General features: G+C 50.3%; 1 protein-coding gene across 4 annotated transcripts in view; it reads right to left on the reverse strand.

The window, feature by feature from the left end:
- Positions 1 to 14,768, reverse strand: part of IQSEC2 (IQ motif and Sec7 domain ArfGEF 2) — an 81,711-nt gene extending 66,943 nt beyond the window's left edge. For 3 of the 4 annotated variants that reach the window (XM_061410194.1, XM_061410201.1, XM_061410193.1), the window contains exon 1: positions 13,965 to 14,768. In XM_061410194.1, coding sequence (XP_061266178.1) covers positions 13,965 to 14,671 — 707 coding nt within the window. In that variant the 5' untranslated portion in view covers positions 14,672 to 14,768. Of the gene's footprint in view, positions 1 to 12,547; positions 12,645 to 13,964 lie in introns of those variants that run through there. The other variant, XM_061410199.1, reaches the window with a different exon arrangement.
- Positions 14,769 to 15,766: the final 998 nt, after the last annotated feature.

Here is a 15,766-nt window from a genome sequence, read left to right on the forward strand (position 1 = left end):
ATGAAAGCCATGGTGGTTTCAGTTGCCAGTTATCTTTCTGTTGATGATTACTCTTCCTCTAGTCATTTGTTACCACTACTCACTGAAAAGTCCTGGAATGACAATGATGATGATGATGAAGATCGCTATGTACTTCAAAGGAAATATTTGCCTATCCCTTTTCAAATTTCTTCTTCAGAAAATAAAGAGGCAATTATCGCTTTACATTTTTTAAAGAAAAAAAGACAGGCAGAAACTACAACAAAAACAGCACTGAACAAGAGTGTGAACTTCATTGTATAATTGCAGGGGAGGCCCTGGGGCTCGGCCTAAGGAGTGACAAGGGCAAATGCTGCTTTCTAACCTCCCTCTCCTTTCAATCACTGAAGCAGGCTTTATTTGGTCTTTAGTATTTCTGCCTTCTAATAATGCAAAAATGATAAAGTGATTATTAAGCACCTATAATGGTCCAGGACTTGTGTTATCTTCATAACAGCTGTGCAAGTTCATTATTATTCTTCTGATTGTATAGGTGTGAAAACTGGGCTCAGAGCAGTAATGTGATTTACCTAGAGTCACACAAATAATAATAAGTAGTGGAGTCAGGATTCAAGTCTATGTTTGTCTGATTCCAAAACCAGTGCTTTTCATTGCTACAGCTGTGGCTTCCTTCTGTCATGCCAGAGCTAGGTAGCACTTCGTTTCCCCCAGCTTGGCCTCTCTCCCTCAGCTGGCTCTGATACCCCCTCCACACCATAAGCATTCAGGGGGTGCTTCTGAAAGAGACAATACTTCAAGGATGGAAGGGGGCACCCAAAAGGGAAGGTGGGGCTAGGCACAGGTACTGCAGCCCAAAGCAGCTTAGCACTATGACAAAAAGAGAGAGAGAATGAAAATGAAACTGGCTCTCCAGCCCTCCCTTCTTCCTTCCCTCTGCTGGAGGCAGAAGGACGGAGGTTCAGCCATGATGGGAGAGAAAGTGGGCGGAAGGGAGAGCAGCGAGAGCAGCCTGCTATTGCAGAAGCCTCAGCTCAGCCTCAAAGCCCCCTCCTGTGCATTTGGGGCCTATCACTGGCCCACCTGCTCCCACTGCCTAAGCAAAGGAGGCCAGGCTGTTCTCCAAGCACCCACCCAATCCTGCCAAAGCACAGCTCACAGCAGACTCAGACCCTCTCAAGTCACAGTGAGGGCATCCTGAGAGATGGAGGGACAGGCCTGGGGGTTCAGAGGGAGGCAGTGGCAGGGTGGGGATCAGAACCCACGTCTCCAGCCCCTCGGTGGAGGGCTTTCTTGACTGCAAGGTCTAGATGGCAGAGGTTCAGGAAAAGGAGCTCAGGAGACTGCCACAGGAATGCTCATGACAGGTCTAGAGCCAGAGGCAACACATGCCAAAATGAGGCCTACAGAGTTGGGTATTTTGGGGGTTGACTAATTATTTTCCATCTCAATCTGGATTGAGAAAGCAAAACAACCATTTTTAAAAGTTGCATTAGCCTTAGTTTGGACCTCAAAAGCATAAATATTTATCTCTTTCTTCTGTCAGGACCCTGCTAAAAAGAATGAGAAGGAATAAAATAAGGTATGAAATTGTAACAGTGAAGAGGATGGAAGAAGGTGATATCAATAGGTGAGGGATTTCAATAAATTGCTGGGAGCACAAAACAAAGAGTGTTTACAGTTGAAGGAGAGCCAGCAACACCACTCAGGGGCTTGCAGCTGGAGAGGGAGCCAATCAGGCCAGCAGAGGCCCAGAGAGAATCCAAGCTTGAAGATGGTAGGTATGAAGGAGAGTAGGCGTGACTGGGGGCTGAAAACGGGGGCATAAACTGAAGGTAAGTACATGAAATCCTCCCCCATGCCCTCCCCCCAACTCCCAGATCCAAAACACAAGCTGCCTGGCATTCATCCCTAGGCAAAATATCAGAGAACTCCTGGTTAAAGGAATTAGACTCTGTGGTATTACTTAGGGCACCTAGTGGCATGCTGTTGCTCCCAGAATAAAGTGCTTTTCATTCTGGCATTTGGGGGTCACCCATTACAACTGTCAGCTCCTGGTGGCTCACCTAAAATAAGGTCGGGGAGTGAACAAGCCAGTTGGATATACAGACATCTCACTCAGCTTTGTATCAACTCATTTGCAAACTATAAAAGAGAAACTATGAGAGAAAAGGTAAGCAGCCTAGAAGATCAATCCAGGAAGTTCAACATCCAACTAACAGACACTCCAGAAAGAGAAATGGAGAAAACAAAGGGGAGAAAACTACCAAATAAATTATGTAAGAAAAGACAAGGTGCAGCAAGTTGAAAGGGCTCACTGCATACTGGGTAGCGTGAATGAAAAACAGACCTTGAGCTGAGTGTTGGTTACATTGGCTTGGCTTGTAAAAAACGGACCAAGCTATTCATTTGTCATATGAGCACTTTTCTGTATGCATTTTATATTTCAGTAAGAAGTTTAAAAAAAAAATCCTCCTAAAAAATCTGCAAGTAAAATGTCCACAGAAGATGTGCTATGATTATCGTGTGGTTTCAAGGAACCCCACACAACAGTAAGTTTAAGTAAGCATATAAATAAATAGATTTATAAGGTGGAAAATCCCAGTCCAGATATGAAACAAAGTAAAAAGTGGCATGACTTCGAGCAATTCATAGAGCATAAGAAAGGAAAATTCATTTGATCTTGATGCTAGGAAACTTTTCCTAGGAGTACAGAAGTTGGAGCAGTGGACCCATGAGAAATGAGGTGTAATTATAGCACACTATTTGACCCTGCAATGAATAATATGACATAGTCATAATCACATAAACAGTGTATTGGTGGTCAACTTTTAAAGTTCATTTGTCCAGAAAAGCACTGAAGACATAATTACTGTTAAAGAACAGAATGCAAATGTAATCAATCTTGCTGGATGTGAAAGTACAGAATACAGAAAGTGGGAGGTGGAAAGATAGTGGAGAGATGGAGGGAAGAATGGGGCACTAATAGCTCTATCTTATAAACTGAGTGGTCAAGAGATACTGTGGCAAAATGATGGAACAAGAAATTAGTCTAAATTGTACCTAATAAAGTTACAAAGGTAACTAATAGAGGACAAAATAGTAATATGACTATTAAAGTTTGGGAGGGGGAGAAAAAGTCATGTGTTGTAAATAAGCTAAATTCTCACTTGTCATCGTAGTTCAGTCACATCCAACTCTTTGCGACCCCATGGACTGCAGCACACCAGACTTCCCTGTCCATCACCAACTCCCAGAGCTTCCTCAAACTCATGTCCATCGAGTCAGTGATGTCATTCAAGGAAGAAGTCAGTAGATGATGCATGATGTTTAAAGTTGATAAATGAAGAAATTAGCATCAAAGCATGTTTATTTAGAGATAGGAAGTTACCACCAGAAAACTTGAATGGTAGAAGTGGTCACCTCTGGGGGTTGGGTCCTTGGTGACTCGACAGTAAAGAATCTGCCTGCAATGCAAGAGACCTGGGTTCAGTCCCTGGGTCAGGAAGATCCTCTGGAGAAGGGAATGGCAACCCACTCCAGTATTCTTGCCTGGAGAATTCCATGGACAGAGGAGCCTGGAGGCCTATAGTCCACGGGGTCACAAAGAGTTGGACATGACTGAGTGACTAACACTTCTACTCAGGAAGTTGGGAAGTGGGGGACAGAGAGACATTGGTTTTTTACTATATATGTCCTTCTGTACTATCTGCCCTTTAAAAATTATGTATATGGGGCTTCTCTGATGGCTCAGTGGTAAAGAATCCCTCTACCAATACAGGAGACACGGGTTCGATCCCTGATCTGGGCAGATTCCACATGCTGTAGGGCAACTAAACCCGTGGGCCAGAACTACTGAGCCCATGTGCGGCAACTACTGAAGCCCTAGAGCCTGCGCTCCACAACAAGAGAAGCCACTGCAGTAAGAAACCTGCGCACCACAACTAGTCCCCCACTTGCCTCAACTAGAGAAAAGCCTACAAAGCAATGAAGACCCGGCACAGCCGTGAATAAATAAATATAATTTTACAACTGTGTATATGTACTGCTTTGATTTAATTTTAAAAAACAAGTCCCTCTTCTTTCTTTGGACCCCAGTCTCCCACACAATCCATACAAAGTGGGGAGGTTGATGATTCAAGGTGATGTGAGGTCTTATTCTCCAAAATCTATGCTTCTTTCTAGAGCAGAAGCAAGACAGGAGAGTGAAAGACTGATTCCTAACTAGCCCCTCGACTCCTCACAGTATCACAATCATCCTTTACAGATGCCTTCTCACTTGCCCCAGCCTGCACCACCCTCTAGTCTCCTTCAAATCCCACCATCACTAGTCCAGCCTCGCCAGTCTTCCATTCATTCAACTGTTTACACCCATTAGTTATTTATACCTGCCTGAGTCACAAAGGATTTCAGGTGGCTTACTCTAATAACACAGATAAGGAAAGAAGAAAAATTGAACTAGAAAATAAGAACTCAGAAAAAGAGATCAACAAAGATGCTAGAGCTGTACTTCAAATTAACTGGTAGCTGAGGCAGAAAGCAGTATAAAATGAGCCATGACAGCCTCATATTAGGAAGGAGAAAATACAGCCATTTTCAGGGGAAGCAAACCTTTGCCAAGCACTGAATTCTTCAAGTCATTGTCCATGGGAGATTTCAAGAAGGAAAAGGAAATGACTGTTTTTGATTTGTTTGGTTTTGTTTTGTTAAACTTCAAGTTGTCCTATTTTAATGATTTGCTCTCCAGGTATTTGGATGACTTATCTCCTACAAAAACTGAAGAATCTTAGATAATATCATGTTTATGAAATGAAGTATATAAGAGCATATATTTTGGCATAATCGAGAATTATGTCATTGGTTTTCTTCCCCTGGAAATGACTATTTATTGAGCACATACAAGTATCAGGGAACACCATTCAAATGATCTTGGTCAATCCTGAGAGATGGGCATTGTCATCTCATTTTCCAGATGAAGAAACTAAAGGTCAGAGAAGGTGAAATGACCCCAACCCAGTTGGTTGGGGCAGAGCCGAGATTCAAACTTAGGTCTGCCTGTCTCCAAAGCTCATTCTCCCCTTCCCCCCCACTTTATTTATTTTTTAATTGAAGGATAATTGTTTTACAGAATTTTGTTGTTTTCTGTCAAACCAAAGCTCATTCTTTACATTTCATACTGGGGGGCCTCAAAATCAAGGCCCCCAGGCTAGAGATACCCTGCCCAAGGCAATGGGGACACAGTGGTGACACAGGCCAACCCTATCCATGAAAACAGAAAAGGGGGGATTACAGGCCTTGCTGCCAAGCCAGAAACTGCCTCTGAGCTGCCTCAGTCACATTAAATGAGGACTTCTAAGTCAGAAAGAAGGTTGGGCCTGGTGCTTCCAGAAAAGGAAACCACAGACCCCAGCTATAAATCTAACCAATTTGACTTCTGAGGGGCTGAACCAGAGCACAGGGTCTGTCTCCCACTGAAGCAAGAGATCCTTTATTCAGGTGATGCATCATCTTTATCGCTTCCTCCCCGAACAAATCACCTGGCCTCCTGGAGGCCCGGCTTTCTCATCTGCGGGACAAAGATAATGATCCCTACCACCTTCACGGGATTTCAAGGCAGAAAATAGCACATTTAAGGAATGATGCTTTAAACACTGGCATTAACACTAGAGTGGCATTTCTAATCAGAGCTCTTCTGCTCATACACATGGAGTGGCCTCCTATTAAATCCTTTCTCTCTCTGTCAGCCTCAGTCTTCTCATCTGTAAAATGAACAGCCTGAGCTGAGTGATTCTGATATTATTAAAACCCTGCTGGTCATGAATGGCTTAAACTCTGCTATGTCACAGCATTTATCAATATGCTGTCACTGTCTTTCTCCCCCAGTAGATTATCTGTACTCCTACCACCCAAGTTCAGGCCTTGTCACCTCTCATCTAGCCTGTCACAGCGGCCTCATCACTGGATGTCCTCTAGTCTACCTCTCAAAGTGCAGAGATCTAGCAGAGATCTCTCCAAAACATGGCTCTCAACAGCCACCCCATACTCTGCAATACACACCTCTTCCCTCAGCTTAGAACTCCGTGTTGGTTCCCAATTCCTAACAGAATAAAGCTCCTCATGCTGCTACTCAAGTGTCCTCCCGATCTGGGCCAGCCAGGTCATCAGACTCTTCTCTGGATCTTCCCGGTTTGTGCTCTAGGTTGTACTAACCTGGTAAATGTGCTCCCTTCCCCACCTCCATACACCTTGCTGGCCCTCTGTCTTAATCACCCTTTTGCTCCCAATTCCCACTGACCGAGATGCCATCCTGCTTCACCCAGGTAACCCCTGCTCATCCTCCAAGTCTCAGAAAACCCATCAGGAAACCCTCCCCATCAGTCTGGGTAGATGTCCCTCCTTTGGGCACCCATGGCCTCCTGTGTTCCCCTCTGGCATAGCACACAGGACCCACATTACATTTGTCTTTTCCACCTGACTGTGAGCTCCCTGAAGCCAAGAAGAGTATACTATCCATGATGGAATTCCCTTGCCTGCAACAGCACAAGCTGTGGCATATCCCTGGTGTACAACAGTCACTGGACGGCCCTCTCTCTCTCTCAGAAATGTGCTGAGCTCCCTCATGGCCTCTCCCCATGCCTTTCCATGGCACAGAATTTCGCAAAGTTATTATTAATAAAAACGCCTATGGCTGAGTAAACACACACTCTTTGCTGAACACTTCTGTATCTGTCATCTCACTGAATTCTCACAACAATCACAAAACGGGTCATTTATGAATTACCTAGCATAGCAGGTATACAGTTGTGAGAGATGTCTCCCAGTTTTATAAAGAAATTTGAGGGAAGGAAGAAATTATGTACTCTCTCTCTTTTTTTTTTAGCACAGAATAATGACAATAATTTTAAAGTGGTTCGAAGAGGAAATTATAGGTTTTCTTCAGGTGAATGCACTAAACTGCATCTAGAATCCATCAGGAAATCACAAGCCTCATCCAGATATGCAGTCTTATTATCCCTTAAAAAAAAAATATATATATATACACACATACACATACACACACATATATATACACACATACACACACATACACATATATATATCACAGCTACAAATACATTTGACATTAGTGAAATGGTACATATCAGGTGATAATTGTGATAAATTTCCCTTTAAAATGTTAGAGGAATCATCCTGATCTGTCGTGTAGCCTAGGGTGGTCATCTTTGTTTTGAAAAGGATGTGATGAGACAATCTTGGCTGGGTTGTTTTGTTTGCAACACTTCACCTCTAGAGGGCAGGGCAGGCTCACATATTATTTTCCATCCTTATTCCTCAGTTTTCCATCCTGATCAGGACCTTGCTGAGTGTGGTAGACAGTCAGGAAACTTTCTGATACATTTTTGTCGGGTAGGAGGCCAGGGGCAATGGGAATCTCACCCATCAGAAAATAAAGTTTTATCCCCATTTACTACTTTAGAAAAAGAAGGCTCTGAAAGTTAAGTGACTGGAAAGTCACGTGAAGTCCGCATTCCCACAATACCACATTTTCTAAATTGAAAGGCCCAGGGAACTTCAGCTCCTAAGTGCTTAAGAACAGGTATCCTGGGACTTCCCTGATGGTCCAGTGTCTAAGACTCTGTTTTCCCAATGCAGGGGGCACGGGTTCAACCCCTGGTTGGGGAACTAACATCTTACATGCCACACTGTGTGGCCAAAAAAAAAAAAAACCCTAAAAACAAAAACAAACAATAAAACAGGCATCCTTGCATGAGTGCTTTTCAACATGGATGCCTGGAGAGAGACCCAATACTACAAGGAAGTGAGGGTACTAGCAAATGATCTTGCCGTAATGGCTTACTGCAAAAGAAGAATAAGTTATTTACTCACCATTCTTCCCTGTGACCAGTGTTCATTCTTCTGCCAGGGAACATAGCAGAGAATGAGCTAGAATGACTGTCTTATTCTGACTCCAAGACACTGTGCCCAGGGTCAGAGCCCAATAAAGATTTGATGGCTAAATAAGTAACTTCCCACTGGATAAGGCAGATGGTACACAGTCCTATGCAGGCCTCTTTGCTCCTTTCAGGACAGACGGTCTCGCATTGAGGGAGAAGACCATGGTATGACATGGCCATGGTATGGGAAGGACAGGTAATGGTGAAGAGATTGGCTTAAACGTCTCTAAAGTCTCATCTGACTCCGCTACCCTGACATCCTATGAACTGGGAGATTGGTAAGTGGGAAGAACACAGAAGGCAGAGGCCAAACAGCTCCAGGGAGTGTGAGGAAAAAGCCATACAGAAGCCAAGAGAACTCTGGAGTTGAGTCATCTCTCTCTACAGGAGTCCTGAAAGGAAGAACACCTTAGCCACCCCTGGCTGTTAGTGTCCCAGGACTTAACCTGACATTCATTTGTCTGCTCAGCATTTACTGAGCAGCTACCATGTGGTCCGCCATGCATTTCCAAGCTTCTAGCTCCTTCAGTTACACCCACAGCACCTAGCAGAGGGACTGACATGACATGCATGTGATACACAGCTATCTCAATCTGAAGGAGCCCTCAAGCTAGTAGAGATGATACAAGATATAAACAAATAAGTGTATAAAGAGGGACAAAGTGCTCATTTCAAGGGTCAGGGATAGATCAGGGAACAAACATGGAAGAGGTGACAGCAGTGGAGTGCAGCCCGGGCACTGGATGGAACGGCCCGGGAGAAGGGAACAGCGTGAGCAAAGACCCAGAGGCTTGGGCTTCCCTGGTGGGCCAGTGGTTAAAGACTCTGCACTTCCAATGCAGGGGAGTCTCGGGTTCTATCCCTGGTTGGAGAACTAAGCTCCTGCATGCTGTGGGTGTGGCCAAAATAATAATAATAAAGACTCAGAGGCTCTCAGGGGGTTGAGTGGGCTGACAATGGGGCACACAGGCCAGGCTGGCTGTAACTCAGTCTGTGTGAGGGGACCAGAAAAAGATGAGAGGAGAAAGGTAAGATCCTAAAGGGCCCATGCATGGGAGGCAGAGCTTCTGAAACCTTCTCCTAAAGGTCAAGACAGCAGGAAACTGCTGGAGCCCCACAGAAAGCGTGGTCTGGCGGTACCGCATCAGGGGACCAAGGGAACAAGAGCAGGAGGGCGTCGATTAGGAGGCTCCCAGGAGAGGGAGGTTGACTCAAGCGTGGTCCCAGGAGCTCTGCGGGTGGAAGCCCAGAGCTACACTCAGAGCATGTTAAACCATCTTCACGCCCACCTGCAGGAGGCAATGATAGTCCAAAGGCTCAGTAGCCAGATAGTTCTGGGCCCCATGCAGTTGTGTAACCTTGGGCAGGTCACCATACCTCTCTGATCTCCCATTTCCCTGTCTGAAAAATGAGGATAACACGAACACCCACCTGGCACAGACTCTGTGAATGAGATAAGAAGCAGCACCGAATGGTGGGTGAGAATGCTGTGGATGGACTCTGGAGTCCAGCCACCTGGACTCCTAGCTCCTTAGTTCTGCCGTTTATGCACTGAGTGACCTTGGGGAAGTTATCCAACCTTTCTGGGCCTCAATTTCCTCATCTGTGAAGTGGACTTAATAACAGTATCTATCAATAACACATCAAGGGATTCATGTGGTGATTGAATGAATTAATAAATGGAAAGCACTTGGAACAAACAGTGCTTGGCACTCAGTAAACACAGGTTAAAACAATGTTGGCTACTGTTACATAAAACCACACAGGGTGGTGCCTGGCACACAAAATTGAGGCTCACTCAGCACATGTGTGGCCCCTTCTCCATGCCCCAGGCCTCTTCTGTGCTCCCAGAAAATTCAGAGGCCATGGGAGGCAGAGGTGGGACAGATGAAAGAATAGCAGAGAGCAAGCCAGGATTTGGTCTTCTTCCCCTTTGAAGAGGTGATACCCACTCTCTTCAAAGCTCCCCCTGCCCCAGGTCCTGGCCTCCACGCCTCATTGCCTGTGCTACTCATTTTGTCCTAAGCACCAGCACTATGATGGGTCAGGTATGGGCCCCTGTGTCTTTGGCCAGGGGAGGGGGTGGGGGGATCTCAAGAACAGAGAGTGTGGTGTTTGCTCAGCCTGGAGGCCCCTCCTGCTCTCTGCACACAGCCAAGAAATGTTTGTGGATGACAACAGCCCCATTCTCGCCACAGATCTAGACAGAGAAGCAAGATTCCTCTAATTCTCATTCAATTCGACATTATCATTGCCTCCCACACAACTATAATGCTCCCAACACAGTGGCGGGGAGAGAAATGGTATTCCCTCCTGAGAAGAAGGAGAGGACCCCCCCTGGAAAAAGTGCCCAAGACCCCAAAGGAGACAGACTTCCCTAGGGCCCCCCGGGCTCCCTCCCTCCCCCGTAGCATCCACAGCCCCTGCGGGGAGCACACTGTCAGTCCACTGCACACAGGAGACGCCACAGCAGTGCCTAGACCAGCACTGCCCTGGCCGACAGGAACAGCAGGCTGGCCCTGCTGACTGCTGTTCCCTAGTGCAAGCCAGCTTGCTGGGTGGGCAGGGTGGGGGGGCAGAGGATGGAGAGTTACCACCAAACAGGCTTCAGCCCACCACTGCCTATGGCAAAGCCAGAGCTGGGCCCAGGCAAAAAGAGTGGGAAATGCAGCTCTCCTCAGCGTGGAGGACTCAGCAGTGGCCCCCGGCACAGCTGTAAATCATTCCAGGCGCCAGGATGGCAAGGGGGCCCAGGCCATGATCGACAACAAAAACAGAGATCTTCTCTAATCATGACGGGTGAGACGGGGGGGAAAGGGTGGCAATTCCAGGGGGACAGACCTGAGCGTAGTGGATATTAGCAGCTGCTAAGCAAACATACAAACAAAAGCAAGCAAAGACTTCACATACAAAGGCCCAGAGGCCAGAAGGAGGTCGGGCCTTATCATGCGCTATGCTGCACTAGGAAGGCCACACCCAGAGCACAGCAGAAGGCAGACTGGCATCTGGGAACCCGTCCAGGAGAGACAGTGCGGGAGGGTGTGGGGATCCTGGGGGGATGACATGGTGGGGGTGGACATAACAGCTGCTATCAACTGCAGTAGAGGGCAAGTTCCCAGGCTTGGGAGTCTGTCTCATGGCTCTGTGACCTCTGGAGTGTTGCTTCACTTCTCTGAGCCCTCGGTTTCTTTGGCTGGAAAACGTGCGTTGTGGTGACAGACGCACAGGGTAGCTGGGAGGACTGAATATGCCCCTGGGCGAGGGGCCCTTCCATGCTGGGCCCAGACCCCTCTCTCCCCTCGTTCTCCACCAGAGGGAGCCGGGGGACCAGGAGCGCCCCGCTTGTACCAGCTCTACCTAGCCTCCCCCAGTGCTGCAGCCTCTGCTGCTCAACTCCCACCCTGCCTGCCCTGGCTTTCAGCAGCAGCCTCTCACCCACTCCTTACAAACCCAGAGGAGGCCTGGCAGGGGAGTAGCTTGCAGCAGCTGTGGTGACAACAATGGCTACTGCATCAACAGGCCCTCCTGACACCTGGCCGAGAGAGAGGGAGGGAGAGTGGAAAGGAGGGAGACAAGGCCTTCTGCCCTCCCCCATCAACTCCCCCTCTCATCACTCATTCCAGAGCCATCTCCCCCTGCTCGAATCCTCCAGAGACCTCAGGCTCTCTTGGCCTCTTCCAGTTTGTGACTTGGTCAGGTCCTGAGGCTCCAGAAAGCTCCAGTGGAAAAATAACAGGCCTTGGAGACAGGTGGACTCGGGTTATAGCCCTAGCTCTGTTAAGAACTGGCAGTGTAACCTTGAGCAAGGTCCCTTCATTTTTTGGAGCCTCAGTTTCCCCATCTCTAAAATGGAGTTGCTAGTGCTCACTGCACAGGGTGTGTTGCGAGGACCAAAAGAGGTAATAATGGATGTGCAAATATATATGGTTAGGAGAAATTTGAAGTACTATCTAAAATCCCCCTATTAACCCATTAGGAAATGTGAAGCAACAAACACAAATGTGTTTCACAAAATGTGAAATCCAACGAACAGCCTGGAGGCTGCACAGAGGGAAGGACCGAGAGGCAAGCCTGCCCAGATGGCAGAAGCCCAGAGCTCAAGAGCAAACAGGCTTCCAAACCCACATCTGCAGGGTGGAGAATAGGAGGGGAACTGAATCCTAGAATTGGGGAAAGCCTTGGTCATTTCATAGGGCTTTCCACCAGTTCAGGAATTATGTTTTCTTTAGCCCTTCCCTATCCCCTTGAGGCAGTCCACTGCCTCATCAGACCAGGCTGGAAAGTTCTTTCTGATTTATCCCCAATTTTCCCATCGCTCCCGGTTCTGCTACCTGGAGCACACATAACGAGGCTGCTTCCTCTGTCACAGGCTTGACCACTCTGGAAGTCTTCTGCAGCCAGGCTCAAGGACCACAGTGCCCATCTAGTCTCCCTTTGCCTTCACCCTACCATGGTCCTCTCCTGAAAGGGTCTTGCTTGGTTGACCTGGCCCCTCCCTCCAGTGTGGGGCCCCAAGCTGTACACAGTCAGTCCTCCTGGAATGAGCTCCAAGCAGCCCCCCCATCCCTCCCCCAGGCAGAAGAGCCCATCTCCCTCTGGGGCAGCCCACACCAAACCTCAGCTGAGGGTGCACTGCAGTGAAGCCCAGCCGAGTCCTTGAGCTGCAGCTGCTGCTCCTGGGGCCCAGCCATCTCAACCCAGCACCCCAGCCTGCTGCCTCACCACGGGGGAGTTGCAGAGAGCTGTCTCCCGGCAGATTTCCTGAGGCAGAAGGCTTCCCCACCCCCAGCCCAGCCTCCAAGAGACACTCCGCTGGTTGTGGCACATGGTAGGACCAGCTGAGCCGTGAGAGGAGGAGGAAAGCTGTCCATTTGCTAGAGGACTTCAGACTTGGTCTGTAGTGGTGGCTGGATTAGTCACAGAACCATCAAATCTAAGATGGGGGGGGCCATTCAAGAGAATTCAAGGCAGATCCTGCCTTTTATAAAGATATGGGGGAATTGATGCCCTAAGAGAGGAAGGGACTCAGTCAAGGTCACAAAGCCAGTCTGCAGCAGAGCTGGAAGGGGAACCTGGGTTTCCTAACTCCCGGTTCAGTATTCTTTCCAGTCCAGCAGAAGAGAAATCAGGGAGCCTTTAAGGTAGCCCTGTGAGCCTGCACACCCTTGGCTCCCTCAGCTTGACATTTATCCCAACCAGCTCATCATGGTATCTACATGGAGAAGTGGACCCAGCCCATGCCCCACCAACCCAAGAGATGTTGCCAAGGTGTCCGGAATAAGCAGACACACGGACCCCAGCACAGACACTGGCACTGATCCAACAACAGGGAAGATCTGTAGACTTCCCTTGCTGGTATGCTCTTTAATTGGGCGGTGTTTTTCTTGAGGGTGGAGAGGGGGTGGTCTTTGAGGAACTAGCCAAGGGCCGGGCCTCCATCTTTGCTCCCCCAGCCAGGATGTGCTGCAGTTCCCCCTCAGAGGGACGTCTCAGCCTCCAGCTGCCATTCTGGTCCCCACTTGCCTCTCTGGGAAAGGATGGAGCTGAGGCTGCCAGAGGAGAAAAGATCAGGCCTGCGCTCAGGACCTGCAGAGGAGACCCGAATGGTGGGGGGAGTCGCGGCCGGGGGTGGGGGGGGGAGGGCTTTCGTTCCCCTGCGGCTCTGAGCTGACATCGTGACAGACAATAAATATCCCAACCCGCACATCCAAATAGAATAAATAAAGAAATGAAAAGCCATCCTCTGGCAAGGATATAGGGAGGGGGTGAAGAAGTGGATGGGGTGACGACTGCTCCAAGCTCTCACTGGCCACGGTTTTGAGAAAGAAGAGATGCCTGCACTCATCGGGCCAACCCACTCTGGGGAAGCTAGAGAAGGGGTATCGGCTGCCTGAGGGGGCGCCCGGCTTTTCCCGACAGGTTGGGACAGGAGAGGACACGGAATCAGGCACTGGCTTCTTACTTTACTAGCCGTTCAAGTTGAAGAGGGAACTAGCAGGGAAGAACCGGGGAAAACAAACACGCGTTCCTTACTTTCTCTGGAGGGTTGTGGCGGGGCTGGTGCTGGTACTGGTGCTGTGGCCGCCGCCGGCCCCGGGGCTGGAGCTCCTGGATGCGCCGCGGCTCAGCTGGCCCCGCTCCCGGGGTGGCCGGGGCCCCACGCCCACCGCCGCCGAATAGCCGGATTCCTTCTCGCGGCCCGGGTGCGCCGGCCCAGCCTCCCTCCCGCCACGCTCGCGACCCAGGGCTGGGTTCTCGTGGTGCAGGTGGCACTGGGCCACGTCGCGCTCGCGGGCAGAGTAAGCAGCAGTGTCCTGGAGTGGGTAGGAGGCGTCCCGCTCCTTGTCCCGATACACAGCCTCCCGGTTCTGGTAGGCGCCGTCCCGGTTCGGGTAGCCCACGTCCCGGGCCGCCTGGTGGAACTGGCTCTCCCGCAGCTCGCGGTGGTGGAACTGGGTCTCGCGCAGGTTCTGGTACTGGCTCTCGCGGCTCGGGCTATCCCGCGCGCCGTGGGGGTCCCGGTGCAGCTCCCCGCGGTGCAGCTGGCTCTCCTCCCTCAGATCGCGGTTCTCCTGGGTGAGCTGGTCCAGCTGGCCCTCCAGCTCTTCGATGCGCCGCCGCTGGGTCTCCAGCAGCTGCTGCTGGCTCTCGATGATGTTGTTCAGCTCCAGCAGGTACTCCACCGCCCGGTTGGGGCTCTCGGATCCCGGGCCGCCGGGGGGACCCGACCCCGCCTCCATCCTGGCGGCCCAGGGGCAGGGGAAGGGGCAGGAAAGCCCGATCCCAGCTCGCTCACGGCGCCACCCTCCCCCGGGCCCAGCCGGGGGAGGGGGCCGGCGGGACGCGAGGGCGCGCACCGGGCTCGAGGGCCCGGGGGCCCGGGGGGGCCCGGGAGACAGCGCTGGGGCCGGCGGCACGGGGAGCAGGAGCTGAGGCTACCGCCGCCGCCGCCGCTGCCGCCACGGCTCCGGAGGACGCGGCCCGCGGCGCTCCGCCCGCTGCGGAGTCACTGCGCAGCGCGGCCGCGCGGGACCGCCCCGGCCGCCGGCCCGCCCCCCGCCCCTGCCCCCACCCCGCGCACCCGGCCCGCCCCCGCGCGTCCCACCTGCAGCCGCCGCAGGCGCCCGAAGCTGGACCAGCCCCAAGGGCCCCACGGGCCAGCCCCATCACAAGCTGCTGGAGATCTCTCCATTTCACCGGTCCCAGGGTCCTCGCTTAATGCAGGCTAAAGAAGCCCTCCATCCCAGTCCGTTCCAATGTCCTCGGGTCCACAGGCCCCAAATCCTCATCTAAGACCTTCCAGGAACCTCCATCCCAGGCAGCCCCCAGGTCCAGGAATCCCTCAGACTCCCTATTCCCTGGGTCTGCCAATCCTAAGTGTCAGTGTTCCTATCCCATCCAACCCCTGGACTTCCTACCTCTGGAGACCTCTCTCTAGCCCATATCATGGGCAGTCCCCAGGATCTCCCACCTCAACAAGCCCTGGGACTCCCCATCACAACCAGTCTTAGGCTCAAAGCTCCATTCATTCATTCAGTCCTCATTTTCTGCTCTCCTTTGGAAATGCTCATCTCCATTTACTCCATCACCTCCATCCAATGAAACTGTACCCATCCTGCAAGACAAACACCACCTCATTGAAGCCAGCCCTTATCTCCCCAGCCAGAAGCGCTCACTTCCTCCACACTTTTTTTTGTGTGTGGCACTTGTAGAACTCTGCTTTACAGCCCATTTGTTTTTGTTCTTGTTGCATGTCCTCTGTCAGACCAAGCTCCTTAAAGCCAGAAACATGTCTTTATTCATCTTTGTGAGCAGGCTGGGATAGAAGAGAAAGC

Source organism: Bos javanicus, chromosome X, assembly GCF_032452875.1.
Source record: "Bos javanicus breed banteng chromosome X, ARS-OSU_banteng_1.0, whole genome shotgun sequence".
Classification (NCBI taxonomy): domain Eukaryota; kingdom Metazoa; phylum Chordata; class Mammalia; order Artiodactyla; family Bovidae; genus Bos; species Bos javanicus.